We start from the raw sequence: 13096 nt of genomic DNA on the forward strand, positions 1-13096 counted from the left end.
GTGGGTTAAGGGTGGGTTCACATCCAGCCCCTGATAGCGCTATGCACTGGGGCTGTTAACTCGCTTTGAGATCCTCACTGTTGTTACCTGTCCTCAGTAAGCTGAGGTCAGCAGAGGGCTGACATACAGCAGTGTTTGGAGCTGACTGAAGGAAAAATCGTAGCTGCCTCAGTTCTATCCCCTACACTGAGTCTGGGCGACTGCTGTGCTGTTAGGCAGTACCCTCCTGCGAAGGTGGGTAGCAGCGCATGTCTGAGCCCCATTAGCATCTTAACACTTACTCTCTGCTACAGCCCCCCTTTGCTGCCCTCTCCGCTCTGTTCCGCGGTGCAGGTGGCCGCCGCTGCAGCGTGCGGAGCGGCCGGACGGGGCGGGAGCAGCTCCGCACCCCCCGCTGGGCAGCGGCACCCAAGGTGGGGGCCAGGCGGGGCTGGGCTGGGTCCCGCGGGGCGGGAGGAGGGAGGGGAGGCAGGGGCAGGCCCACCCTCGCCCCGCCGTTCTCCTCCGGGCACCGGCGGACAGGGACCGCGACCGGGACCGGGTGGGCTCTGGCGCGGCCGCTGCGTCGCGACGGGCCAGAACGGGACGGAGCTGCCGCGGTGACCCCGCTCCTCAACCTCGCAGGTATTTAACGGCTTTTCCTCCTTTTGTCCGGCGGGGCTGGAGCGGTCCAGGGGTTGGGAGTGCCCGAGGGGACCCGGCGGGCACGGGCATCCTTTCCCCGGGGCGACCACCGGCTCCGGCCACCACTGGAGTCACGCTTTGCTGTAACCGCCGCCTGCCCCTGTCCCGTGCCATTTTGGAGGAGAAACCTCATTAATTTCACTTGAGCGTCTCTAGACTTTGTGCGCTGGTAGTTTTTAACCTGTTCCCGTGGTGAGCTGGGTATGGAGGTTTGGGCTCTGAGCGGCGTGGGCGATGCTGGCACTTCTGCAGCACCCCCGGTGTTCCCAGCCACTCAGGGACTCAAGCGGCAGCGGCTGGGCCTATGGCCGTGTGCAGTTCCTCCTTCAGCCACCGAGTTTTGGGGCGAGTTTGATGTGTCTTTCTGAGCTCAGTTTTCTCAGCCACAAGCGTGGGGTGGCTTTAGCTTTTCAGGCTGCTTTAGGCCTAGTTGTGAGTGTTTTGAGATCCTCAGACTGCTTTTAACAGCACAGCGAATTTCTTCCCTTTATAAAAAACAAAACAAAACCAAACACCCCCCCCCCCCAAAAAAAAAAACAAACCCAAGCATACCATGGAAGCTAAAAATAGGAGATAAAAGTTTTTATCTAACCACAACTCACAACTTTGTGCATTGCATAGAAAAGTCTTTCAACAGGACATAAGGATGAAGCGGTTCATGGCCATGTTAAACAGGAATAAAAACAAGGATCCCCCACCTGCCAAGCTGCTGGATCTAGCAGGACAGCTTTGCCAGGATCTCCAGAGCTCATTTCCTAGTCTGGAGAAGCTGGTTGGGGCCATGATGGGATGCAAGCACAAGATGTATTTTCTCACTAACATCCACGTTGTCAAAGCTTGCGTGTTTGTTCATATCCAGAAAGGGCAGCATGACACAGCCTGCAGACTGCTGGAGGTAGGGATGTGTTCTTTGTTTCTTCATGCAGGCAAAAGCAGTATTAGAAAAACAGCAGTTAGAGCTGTTAGTGCAGAAGTATCCAAACTGCAGGACATGGAGTGTTTCCAGCGGCCATTCAGCAGCAGAAGGTGGTAGGTGTGCACTGGTTGACCTGAAATGCAGGATAAAGACTGCTACAGGCAGTTACTATTCATCAGCCAAGGGGCAGAATGTAACTGGGTGATTATGGGATTGGCTGTAGTCTGTGAAAGCAGGATTTGTGTTCTCTAATGTGATGGTTCTTCGAGTTTTCCACAAATTTAGGCCTCAGGATGTAAAACCCTTGGGGAAGCCAGGTCTAGAGGGCTTCCAGGATGGGAAGCTAACGAGGAAGGCTGGATGGTACCACTCAAGGGGTGGAATTTTGGTCTCTAGATCTGGTAATGTAGCCCTTTTCACCAGGGAAAAAGGATTTAGGCAACTCCTTGTACATTAGAGGAAATAGAGGGAGCCATACACTTGGATAATGCTACTAGCTTTCTCAGGCTAGTAGGAATCTCTGAGTAAGTTTCTGGCTGTTCAGGGTTTTCTCCTTTACAGGAAGCCTGGCTGACTACCTGGAGAGTTGGCTTACGTGCTGTTTTGGTTTTAGTATAGCAAGGCAGAACAGAAGGAGAAGCTGGTGCAACTTTGGCATGAGATTCACTACCGGAGGGTAATGGAGCAACAGCACACAGATTTTCTGACACCACTGCAGAAGTTCCGTTGCAGGAAGAGGTACCACGGTGTGGGGGAACTGATTTCTTTGCTGTATCTGGTAGATGCAGGGGGTAGAGATGCAGAGGCTGGTTTTGCACCTCAGGATGCTGCTTCTCAGGGCTAGGTGGTTCTTGACATTTTGACCACTTGTGGCAATGTGAATGAGACTTTCGGGGTTATTTTTTAATTCTGTTTTCTCCTGTGTACAGGAATCCTCCACCTATTTCCCTTTGTCCTGAAGGTTTGAAGAATCGAAACCATTCAGATGAAGTGCGCCAGCAACTGCACAGGTTTGCTGCAGAGGTGACAACAAATCCAAACAAGAAACAGCGGGTAGGGATATGCTACTTCCAACCAAGTCTCCTTGTCACAGAGAAGCAGAACTCTGTGATCAGGGGTCTAGAACTGATTTCATTCTAAATCCTTGTTTTCTAAAGCCCCATTGGGGCTGGGATTCCCCAGACTTGATCTTTTCCTGAAGGTTTCCTTAAAAGAATCATTGGGTTCATGCTAAGTAATCTCACTTGCTTTGGACAAAAAGATCAGGAGATATAAAGTTCCTCACTGAGCTTCTAACAGTTCTAATTTGGTAGTGGTTCAGCATAGGCAGCAAAACAGCCATCACTCAGAAGAGCTGTATTAGAGTGATAAATAGTTCTGACTTGAGTGAATTATAGCCTGTATTAAATTCCTTTTTGCTTACCAGAATATATTTTATACTGCCTTATCACATTAAATTCACAGAATTTGAAAATGTGATAGGTTGTGTTCATGTCTGCATCTGTCTTCCTTATTTGAACAAGGATAAATCTGTAGTGGAAGTGACATGTGAATTAATTCAGTAATCCTTGTTGATTACCACCTCACAAGGTGAAGGCTTCAGACTGTCAAGTCTGTCTCTGTGGTGCTCAATTTTTCCAGCACCCTTCTCACATACGGCAGGATAGCTTGGTGAATAGCTCTGCAGTGTGAAGTTGGTTTATTTCTTACCCTGTTCACAAAGCAGCAACAACTTCCAAATTTTCATTTAAAAAGCCCCCCACAATCTGGTTTGGGAGCATGAGGTTGCACAGTTAAGCCCTAAAAGGTCAGGATACAATGATCACTTATGCAGTAATTTCCCAATGCATTCTTCACATACGTGATCTCATTCTTAAACAGTTTAATACAGCAGACCTTTTTCTGTGAATGTGATACAGATGTTTATGCTGCTTACAGTTTGTGAAAACTCTGTAATGTGGTAAACACATCAGTGTTCATCCTATTAGTGTCATGGTAGTGATGTGAAGCTGTCATTCTGTGGGAAGAGCATGCTTTGGTCAGGTTTTCTGTTCAAATCTAGCAATATGAAATAGTAGATGGGGCTGTTTTGGTTGTGTTGGTTATTTTTTAGCAGACAAATTGAGTAGGGGAGCAGGGGGGAATGTGTGTATTCCAACAACTCTTTTGAGTTTACAAATCAGTCTCCTCAATGGGATCCACTTGTCAGAGCCTTAGTGAACAAATGTCTCTGGATTTGAAGGCTCTTTTGCTCTGTTGCTTTTGGAACTGGAGAAAAAAAAAAAAGCAAGCCTGATTATTTGGATGTGGTTTATTCTTTTTCCATTGATCTCTCCCTGCACATGGGTTTGCAGGAGGAGCTGGCTCGGGACATGAACCTGCAGCCAACTCAGGTCTACAACTGGTTTGCAAATTACCGACGGCGTCAAAAATCTGGCCTCCCTCGTATGGAAAAGCGAAACAACTCATGTCCTGAGAGGGCTCTGGCTTATCCCACAGTGCAGCAGCAGGACAGAGGATTCTACGCTCCACAGACTGCAGGTTTGTTTCTTGCTAATGGGCTTAGGATGTGATCCAGAAAGCTGAAAACCAATTTTAAATTCCCTCAGGAAAGGAAGGGTATTCCTTCTCCAGAACAGCATCTATATGCTGATGGATCAAGTGGACATGGAAGAGATCTTCTTCAGTGGAGTGCCTCATTGTTTGTCTAGAGGCTGTCACTCATAGAAGAAGCAAATATTGATAAGGCCTGTGCAAGGACAGGCTAACAGAGATGCCCACCTCAGAAGGGGCACAGAAAGCAAATACCTGCAAGGCAGCAGGTTTTAGCACTCAGATCCTGGGATCAGGGCTGTAGTCCAGTAAAACCCAGTACTGCCATGCCCCTTCACAGAGTCTTGACCAAATATCAGTCAGGGATTATAAGAGGATCTTGCTGCATTTGGTAAATTAGACTTGTTTCATTGCTTTCTGGAGTAACTATTAGTGTTCCTTCACCTGCCTGGCCTGCACCTTACAGATGGATCTTATGTAGGCATCGGCTCTGAGCAAATGGAGATAACTCTCATGCCCTGTGACCCAGGGTGGGACCAGTCAGCTGCAGATCTGGATAAGCCTCCTGAGGGAACATATTTAAAGATGCTGGAATCCAGGTGATGTATGAAAAAGTCTTTACAGTGACAGTTCAGAGATGAAGCAACCTTTAAAGCTGTTAATGGAACTGACTTTTATGTCAGTTCCCAGGAGACATAACTTAGGAGCCTTGACTCCATATGTGGGGAATGGTCCATGCCCAGCATCAGGCAGTCAGAGCATCTAGCAGTTAACTTCCCAGCTATCAAGGGCAGGATCCAAAGGTTTAGCCGGTGGGTGCAAAGCAATATGTTTGGCTAATTTATTTTCTCCACCATTACAGCTTTATGCCGAGCAGTGAGCTGTATGAAGCGAGGACAAACAAGGCTTCCTTGACCGCCCACAGCACTGAACAACCTGTATCATTTTGCCCTGAGGCTATGCTGGAGCCAGGAACCTGCTTTAACCCTGCTGTCCTGCAAGCCAGAGAAGCAGCAAGCAGTGCTGATGCCAACCCCCAGCTGGGTAACTTTGTCCTGTGCCCCTGTGGGTCCCTTACCTTCCCAGATGAACAGCTGGCCATGTGGCAGGCCCCTTGCAGCACCAGAGGAGTCTCTTTCTCTACGTGGACCCCAAGTATAGAAGGTTAGTAAAACTGCACCCAGGTCATTGACCTCAAGAGTTTTCGAGCTTCTCTTCCCTTTGCTGTAAACATTCTTGCTCACTTATGTGGCTTTCCAGTGTCATGACAAATGGGAGCAGGGCTTACTTGAGCCTCTGCAGTTCTGCTCCCATAGTATCTGTGAGAAAACCTGTCAGTTTAAGGTGTTGAAACAGACATTCTTACCTACTCTTTTGCTTAAATTGTAACTGCTTCCGTAAGATAGTATTTTTCCAGCAAGGTGGATTCCTTTTAACGTTTCCACTGCAAGAGTCCCTTCAGGTGTTTGCTCATCTTGTCAGTGTGCAAGCTTCTGGATTTTTCTCAAGAGCTTGCCTGAGCAGAGGCTGGGAACTTCTTAACTGTGACACAGTGCACATCTTCAGCAACACATTCTCACTTTCCCTTCTCCTTCCTCTTACTCTTTCTCTCTCCCTCTCTTTTTCCTTCCTGTCTGGTCTTGTTCAGCATTCCCACCATCTCTTTTCTTCTGTTTTTAACAATAGCCTTGGCAGGATATGTAAGTGATGTCCACCTGCTTTTGCTGTAGGTCTGCAGAACAAAAAACGCTGTGACTGCCATTCACCCAGCCCTTGTGAATGTAGAGCAAGGAGAGGAGGAATAGATGGGTCAGAGGTTGGTGTCATGTTTTCTGTAACTGTCTTTAATGTGAACATTTATTTCAGCAGGTACCAGAGCTCCCTTGAGCAGAGTCCCTCAAGGTGGCTGTATTGAGGCCAGTTCAGGAAGAATCATTCAGCAGTCACATTTAGAGGTTGAAAGCTTCATCCTTAGAGAAGGACAGCTAGGGACCCTGGAGTCTGTTCTTCCCCACAGGTAAAGGGAATGGAAAGTACAGGGCTTCTTACAGGCAGGAGTGGCAATGATGCTATGGGGTTAGCCTTGTCCTCATCCCCCTGTCGAAGAGGGTTGTAGAAAGAGTGTGGTGATGCAGGGGCTTGGCTCTCCTTGTGTCCGTCATGTTTTGCAGATATTTCTACCTGTGCACTGGAAATGGGAAATGCTGTGTAAGCGTGTATGTGGCTTATGGTGGTGGCACAAAGGAGACCTGAGACCAGCCTGATCAGAAAATAAATGAACCCCTCTCTTTAAAGCAGGTTTAGTTTCTAAGCTGTTTGCCTGTTTTTCTTTTTGGCAGAAAATCATAAGCTATAGTGATTCAGTGAGAGCTGATTCTGTGGGCTGGGTTGGTAGGGCCCATACTTAATCCTAAAATAGTGTTTGTAGCTTCATAACCTCATGACCAGATAATTCCATAGCACAGGCTTTCCAAACTGGAAGACAGAAAGACAGGCACTATTCTGTCTTTCTGTTTTCCACCTGTAATAAATGTTTTATTAATAAATATTCTCTGGGACTTGAGGTAAATTCAGAGAATGCAAACCAGCAGCAATCCGTGCCATCTTCCATATGTTACACAACCCCCATAATGTTACATAAAAATAAGCACTGCCAAACAGACATGACGAGGTTCTTTTAGTTTACTGATCTGAAAGGCACAGCAGGAGCAGTAGCTCCATTTCATAACCCTTCTGCTTAGACACTGTCCAGCATTTGTGCTAGCATGATGCTGTCAGTAATACGTCAGAGAGGTAGGTAGAAGCAGTTTTATTCCCTTTATTCACTTTATAGAGATGAGGAAGCAGAGGCCCAGAGAGGTTTTGTCAAGCAAGCAGGGAAGGCAGTGATTCACTGTAGATAAAGATCAGTGGGGTTTTGCCTCCCAGTTCCCTGCTGAAATAATTTCTGCCTTTTACCTCTGTTTCCCAGTTGGCTTAGTGTTCATGTCAGGCTCCTCACTCTGAACTGACAATCCAGGTCAGGCATTGTAAACCCACCTCAGTACGTGTTCTAGGATTTGCAGTTTCAGACAGTGGCTACAGATCATAAAGGACCAGTGAGGCTTGCTGGCACTGTTCTGGCTGGATTTGAAATTGCATGTTCTGACTCCAGAGTGAGCTCATGTTTATTTTTAAAATATGTTCCACCAGCAGAAGAAATCTATGGTGAATGTCTCCTTGTTGGGTTATGTCAGTTGTGCCAGGAACCTACACACCCTTTATCGTATTCCTGTCAGGGGCAGGACTTGCTGCTTCATTGACACCTTCTGGGGAGGATATAGTTATTTGAACTCTTATTCGTAAACCCTGTTTAGTGGCCTGGTCCAGCTTGAACCAGAAAGTCTTCAACTCCCCAAAACACCATGAATGCTAAGGAACATTGATCTCTTCAGAAATGAGTGATGCCTAGGCTGCAGTTTCATCTAGGCTCTTTTGCAGTTTCTCTTCAAAGAGCCAGGAGACCTTATGTGGGTAGTCTTAGGTAAGATGAAGGCTCAGTGAATGGCAGTGAATAAGGATTACCTTTGTTATCAGGCAGAGCCCTCAACAGAGTTACTGATAAGAGAGGAAGTATTGTGTCACCAGAGTCCTCTTTAGCAATAATGTTGTAAGGAGCATCACTCACGTGGGGACTCATGAATGAGTCAACAGCTTAAACTGTAAGGCAGGTGAGTGTTGCTGTCCTAGAAAGGCAGGACAGTGAAGTAACCCTTGTTTACAGACAAGAGTAAAGCACAGAAAAGGAAGTTATTTAGCCAAGGTCACCCACCGGGGGTGGACTCGGTGTTGTGCTGTCACTGCCTTGCCAACACTTCTGGCTCCCTGCTTCCTAAGTGCAGGGGTAGAGCTACAAGTCAGCACAAGGACCCTTAATCTGCCTGTCTCATTTTAAAAGGTGCTCACCTGGAAAGGACTTGGCCTGAAAGCTCATTAGAACAATTCCTGTTGATTTCTTTCATGGGCTTTTTACTGTTGGTCCTACGCACTTGGGCTGTATCCAAGCCTCTTATGATCTACAGGGCTGTGAGGTGGGAGTGTGAGGGGGAACCAGGCTGGAAGCTGACTGTTTCCATCTGCTCCTGCTGCCTGACAGGAGAGTCTGATCCAGCAAACGAACTGGAAGTCCCTGTGGGACATCAAACAGATGCTCGCCTTTACAGATAGTGGTGTTGTATCCTCTTCCCTCCTTGAGCTGGGACAGGTGGAATGTAGTCTAGCTAATGATTCATGCAAAATGTAACTCTCTCATGCCTTCCATTTGAAATAGAAAAGCACACTGAACTCTATGGAGCAAGACAGACTGCGCTTATGAGCCAGCATATTGATTTAGAAAATCACTGCTGAGGTGCTCACTGCAGCTTACTGCTTCTGCCTGCATTTTTGGGATTCCAGCTCAGAGTGCTAGGAATCCTCCTGCTCTTAGGCTCTCCCCTCTGGATAACCCAGCACCCCGACACTGGCAGGCAGCAAGTTCAAAAAGCATAAAAGGAGGCTACTTTTTGGCATGTTGCGTAATTAAATCACAGAACTTGTTGTTAAGGGCATTGTGCATGTCAGTGTAAGTGGGCTGTGAAAAGAGATCAGACAGATTCTTGTGGGGGCGAAGAGGGGGGCAAGGGGTTGAGTCCATTTGTCATTAGTAAATGGCAGTGCTGAAATGCAGCCTCCAGCAGAGGAGTCCCAGAAGTGAGTGCTGGAACTTGGGGTACATTCCAATGAATGGCAACTTGACACTTACCTTGTTTCTTCTGCTTTTTCCCTATGCTCTATTAGTTGGCTCCTTTTGGTCTAGGCTTGTATGGCCTTTCATAGCCTGGGCTATTCCTGGGAGTGGTGGGGGCAGTGGTGTTGGAATTACAGATTCTTTTGAGTTGGTGATGAAGGGAGAGGACATCCCTTTGTCAAGTACCCAGTGTCTCCCACTTGACCCAGTGCCTGCAGACTGTGACCTCTTCTGAGAGGTTGGCAATGGCCCCGGGGCAGGTGTGGATGGGGAAGCCATGTCCCCAGACTGGCAGCCTTGAAAAGCTGTTGTAGAATGTTGTGGCTGTGTCTAAAGCTCAGTGTTTGTCTGTTTTGACTCTTAAGGTCTGTGTTTTTAAAATATGCTTCAGGAGAGAGATGTTTTGGTAGACATCTCCTTGTTTATGGGGCATTCTGGGGGCAAAAAGAAGGTCATTCCTGTGTACTGCTCCTGGTCAGGTTAGTCTTCCCAGTGCAGAATCTCTGTTTTCAGGCTGTAACAATTTTGAGAAATGGAGCAGTTTTACACACAATTTAATAGAACTTTGTTGAATGGATGGTCTTGTGTTGACTGAATGGTCTGGCCAGCAGCCCCTCTTGTCCTGCTGCAAAACATAACAGTAGGTGCTGAGTTGGGCATAAATACAAATGCATTTGTATATTGTATTTTTGTGTAGTTACTGTCACTCTGTGTTTGGCAAGCCTCAGTGTCCACCTGTTTCTGCACCCTGCATGGAAGAAAGCCAAGCCTTGGGACAAAGCCAGGTGAGAGAACACACCTAATGTTCAGCAAAAGCTGCTTAGACCTGTATGCACTATCTAGCTGTAGCTCTCACATATGTGAAATATTATATTTAGTATCAAAGGTGTTTGATCAAAGCATACCTTTTGGAATCCAGTTCAGAGCAGGATGGGCATTCCCTGGGGTAGCATCCAGCAGATGCTGGAAGGAGAGGTGGTTTTGTTGGTTTTTCCACTTGAATTGTGTATCAGATGCTGATTTTACTAAGTGTGTCATTGAAATGATGGCTAAAGCAGCCTGTACAGATCCAAAGTATTGTTTATGTTTTGAGCAATGGAGAGCTCAAGCTAGCTCTGTGCAAAGAAGAGGACAGGAAGATAGCTGCTTGAGGGCCCTCTGCTCTGAGGGCTTCTGCAGAATTTGACTCTGTTCTCTCAGACCTCTTAAAGTCTTTCATGTAATTTCCATTTCTAAGACTGTGGTTGATGAGGAAAAGGGATTTTGCACTGTTCCGAGATGGCTGATAGCAGTGTACGGAGCAGTATATTATAGGACATGATAAATTACTTACAGGATCTGCATGCAGCCTGCGTGCCTTCTCATGGTGATTTTAAGGCAGTAGAGAATAGAAGTTAGAAATCTGGTGCTTTCAAGGGGATGTGAGCTCATCTCTGAATTAAAAGTCTTTAAAATAGGACCCAAGAAAGCCCTATCTAAACTGTACCTTGAGCTATTTTTTGGCCTCACTAGTGCTGGTCTCCCAGTCAGTTAGCATCCGTTTCTGTTTCTCTTGCATTGTGAGCTGCTTAAAAGGATTTTCAAAAGCAGGGGACCATATCTGCTGGCCTTATTACAGGAAGCGGCTGCAGCTCTGAGGACAGTAACAGAACCTCTTTCGAGCCTTTGAAAGCATCAATATAAAGATCTGTATCTTGGAGAGTGGCCTTTTTACCAGCCATAATGTGAGCCAGACGAGTAGGAAAGCTTGGGGCATTAATAATGAATGAGCCTTTTCTGAGATTTCCAGAGCATGCAGTCTCTGTAGCTAGTTTTCATCTTGCTACTTTGCGTTCCTGCACTGATTTTGCAATGGTATAAAACCATGACACTCGGCGCATTATGGGCTGGGGAGCAAAACACCCTGTGATGCCTGCAGATGTTGAAAAGGGACATCTTCGGATCTTTTTAAGTTGAGGAATTCAGAAAAGCAATTTTTATGTGTTTTAATGTGTGCTGCAGGAAAAGGAAGGGCTTGAGTGGGTGATTTTACAGCGTTCTGCAGACTTCCCAGGCACTCTGTATCTTGCTGAATCAACTCGCCCTGGCCTTGTTGCAGGAATATACAGGTGTTTGCTTCCTTATGTCTGAACCACAGGGGTGCAGATGTACTCTTCCTTTTGTCCATGCATGACTTGCAATTTGGTTTCATAGGTGATGCATCCCATCAGAGCCAACATGGGAATAAAACAAAAAAAGCAATTTGGATCTGTTTCTTTCCCTCCCTGAACACAGCTCCCTTGTTCTGGTGACCACTCCCTTATTTCATCCTGGTCTTGGCCTCTGTCAGTTACTTGCTTTTATAGGAGCCAGTGTCTTGGGCAAATGGAAGGAATTGCTCTTCTCTCCATTACTAGGAGTTGATATGTGCACTGATTGTGCTTGTCATTTTCATACCCATCTCCTGTACAGATGGATTACCCTATCTGATCTCAGAGGGGAACAGAGACTTTGTTGCTCCATGCATGCAGCCCTCACCACTCAACGTTCCCTCCCTTCTGCCCAAAGGAGCTCTTCTACCCTGAGCAATGGCATCACCGTAATTAAGGATCACGTGTGGTGAAGCTTTGATTCCTTTTTTGTGTCTTTCAGGTCTTCGAGGATCCAGTTGGCAACCCATTAGCCAACGACACGTTCTGGGCAGCGTGGCTGCTCTTTGAATTCTCAGCCAATGGACGAATGTGACCCACCTGCAGAGATGTTCAATGTGGTCTGCACTTCCCTAGGAAACACCCCATCCTTTCCTGGGTGCTCCTTTCCCCATACTTTTCTTGGCATGAATGAGGAGTTTGGCAGGGAGATGAATAGAAAGTGAGGTAGAAGGATGATGAAGGTCTGTTCTAACGGTTGCAAAGTTTGGTTTTGTTACAGTTTGGTTAAGAATTTTCCAAAGGACAGAAGACACGAAAGGTGCATTGTGGACTGCAGGTTTTGACTAGAGCAGTCTGAAGCTGCACTGCAGATGCTAAAAATATCAAGTCACTGGTTCTGTGGCAGTTAACTATTTCTACCCATAGCACTGGTCAGATCAGTCGTTCATTACATGATGAAGGTAAATGAAGCTCCTGTACTCAGAAAGAGTAAAATGCAGTTTTATTGCCTGGCAGTGGATATTGGGTAACTTTTTCTCAGGCCTGGAAGGTAAAGTATCAGCTTAGTGCTGGTAAAATACTGCTATTTCTCATCCCTGCATCTTGGTGGTACTGCTGGGTGTAACTGCCAGAGCGTTCAGTACTCCAGAGTGCCTCAGGTGACACAAACTGGCAGAATTATCAGTGCTGAAGTCAATGTTCTACCAGTGTTGTCAGTGTTTAATGCGACCTGTATCTCAGATTGCCCAGGAAAGAAGAAGGATGAATGGAGGAGGTAGGAGCTGCTGAACCCTCTCGATCCATTGTCAGTCCCCACATCCGGATGGACACAAACTGCCAGGGCCATTGTGTGACCCTCAGGTGGTCTCCGGCACCAGGCAGTGGCCGTTGTGTTCAGACGAGGGCCCTGCAATGCAGCGTGAGTTCTGCAGGCTCCAGTTTCCTACACACTGTAGTAAGTGTGGGGCTGATGCTGTGCAGGCTGGAGGCTGCTTACTCGGCGGGGGTGAGCTGTTCAACTGCAGCTCTCCCAGGGAGCGCATGCTGCTCTGTTCCTGTTTCCCAGCTCTTTTCCTTACTTAACCGAGCCTCAAGGCACCTGTTAGACTCCTTCACCTCGCCTTGCTCACGGAGCAGGAGCCCTGTGTTCCTTCCTTTCTCTTAGAGGCTACAAAGCAGAATTGCGTATGAGAGCGTTAGAACGTGAAGCAGCACAGCAGACCCTTTAATGCTGCAAGTCCCTGGGCTGTCTTGGGGCTGTTTTCCCTAAGTGTTACCGCTGGGTTTTAAATCTGTAGTGAAAAAGGGGGTAATCTTCACTGAAACTCCAGCCCTGATCTACACAAAGCGCCAGCACCTGTTGTAATAACGTTAGCAAATAAAGGTTTCGAATGACCGTTTCTCCAGGCTGCGTTCCTCAAGGTAAGCGTGTGAAGTGGTAATTCCCACCCGGTGTTTTAGTTGCGTATTGAAACACCAGCACGGGCCTGAGTGCTTCGAGACCCTGACACTTACCCTGGTGCCCCCCTGGCAGTGCCATGTTCTTGC

At 47.1% G+C, this 13096-nt stretch overlaps 1 protein-coding gene and 1 long non-coding RNA gene across 9 annotated transcripts; one reads left to right on the top strand and one right to left on the bottom strand.

The window, feature by feature from the left end:
* The first annotated feature begins 445 nt into the window (after window positions 1-445).
* Window positions 446-12948, top strand: ANHX (anomalous homeobox). Of its 8 annotated transcripts, none has more exons than XM_065692949.1 (10): window positions 447-624; window positions 1306-1579; window positions 2214-2338; window positions 2530-2653; window positions 3955-4141; window positions 4620-4752; window positions 5016-5317; window positions 6020-6170; window positions 9616-9703; window positions 11550-12948. In XM_065692949.1, the coding sequence occupies exons 2-10, from the start codon at window positions 1331-1333 to the stop codon at window positions 11640-11642; spliced, it is 1452 nt and encodes a 483-aa protein (XP_065549021.1). In that variant the 5' UTR covers window positions 447-624; window positions 1306-1330; the 3' UTR covers window positions 11643-12948. The 8 variants fall into 8 exon arrangements, with proteins under 8 accessions (XP_065549025.1, XP_065549021.1, XP_065549024.1 ...); XM_065692945.1 differs by having other exon boundaries at window positions 545-624; window positions 1322-1579; XM_065692953.1 differs by lacking the exon at window positions 6020-6170 and having other exon boundaries at window positions 446-624.
* LOC136021101 (uncharacterized) lies at window positions 5971-8972 on the bottom strand. Its single transcript, XR_010615670.1, has 2 exons — window positions 8934-8972; window positions 5971-6341 (listed from the first exon to the last, which is right to left on the bottom strand). It is a non-coding gene; the product is annotated as an uncharacterized LOC136021101 (long non-coding RNA).
* Window positions 12949-13096: the final 148 nt, after the last annotated feature.

Source organism: Lathamus discolor, chromosome 12, assembly GCF_037157495.1.
Source record: "Lathamus discolor isolate bLatDis1 chromosome 12, bLatDis1.hap1, whole genome shotgun sequence".
NCBI lineage: Eukaryota > Metazoa > Chordata > Aves > Psittaciformes > Psittacidae > Lathamus > Lathamus discolor.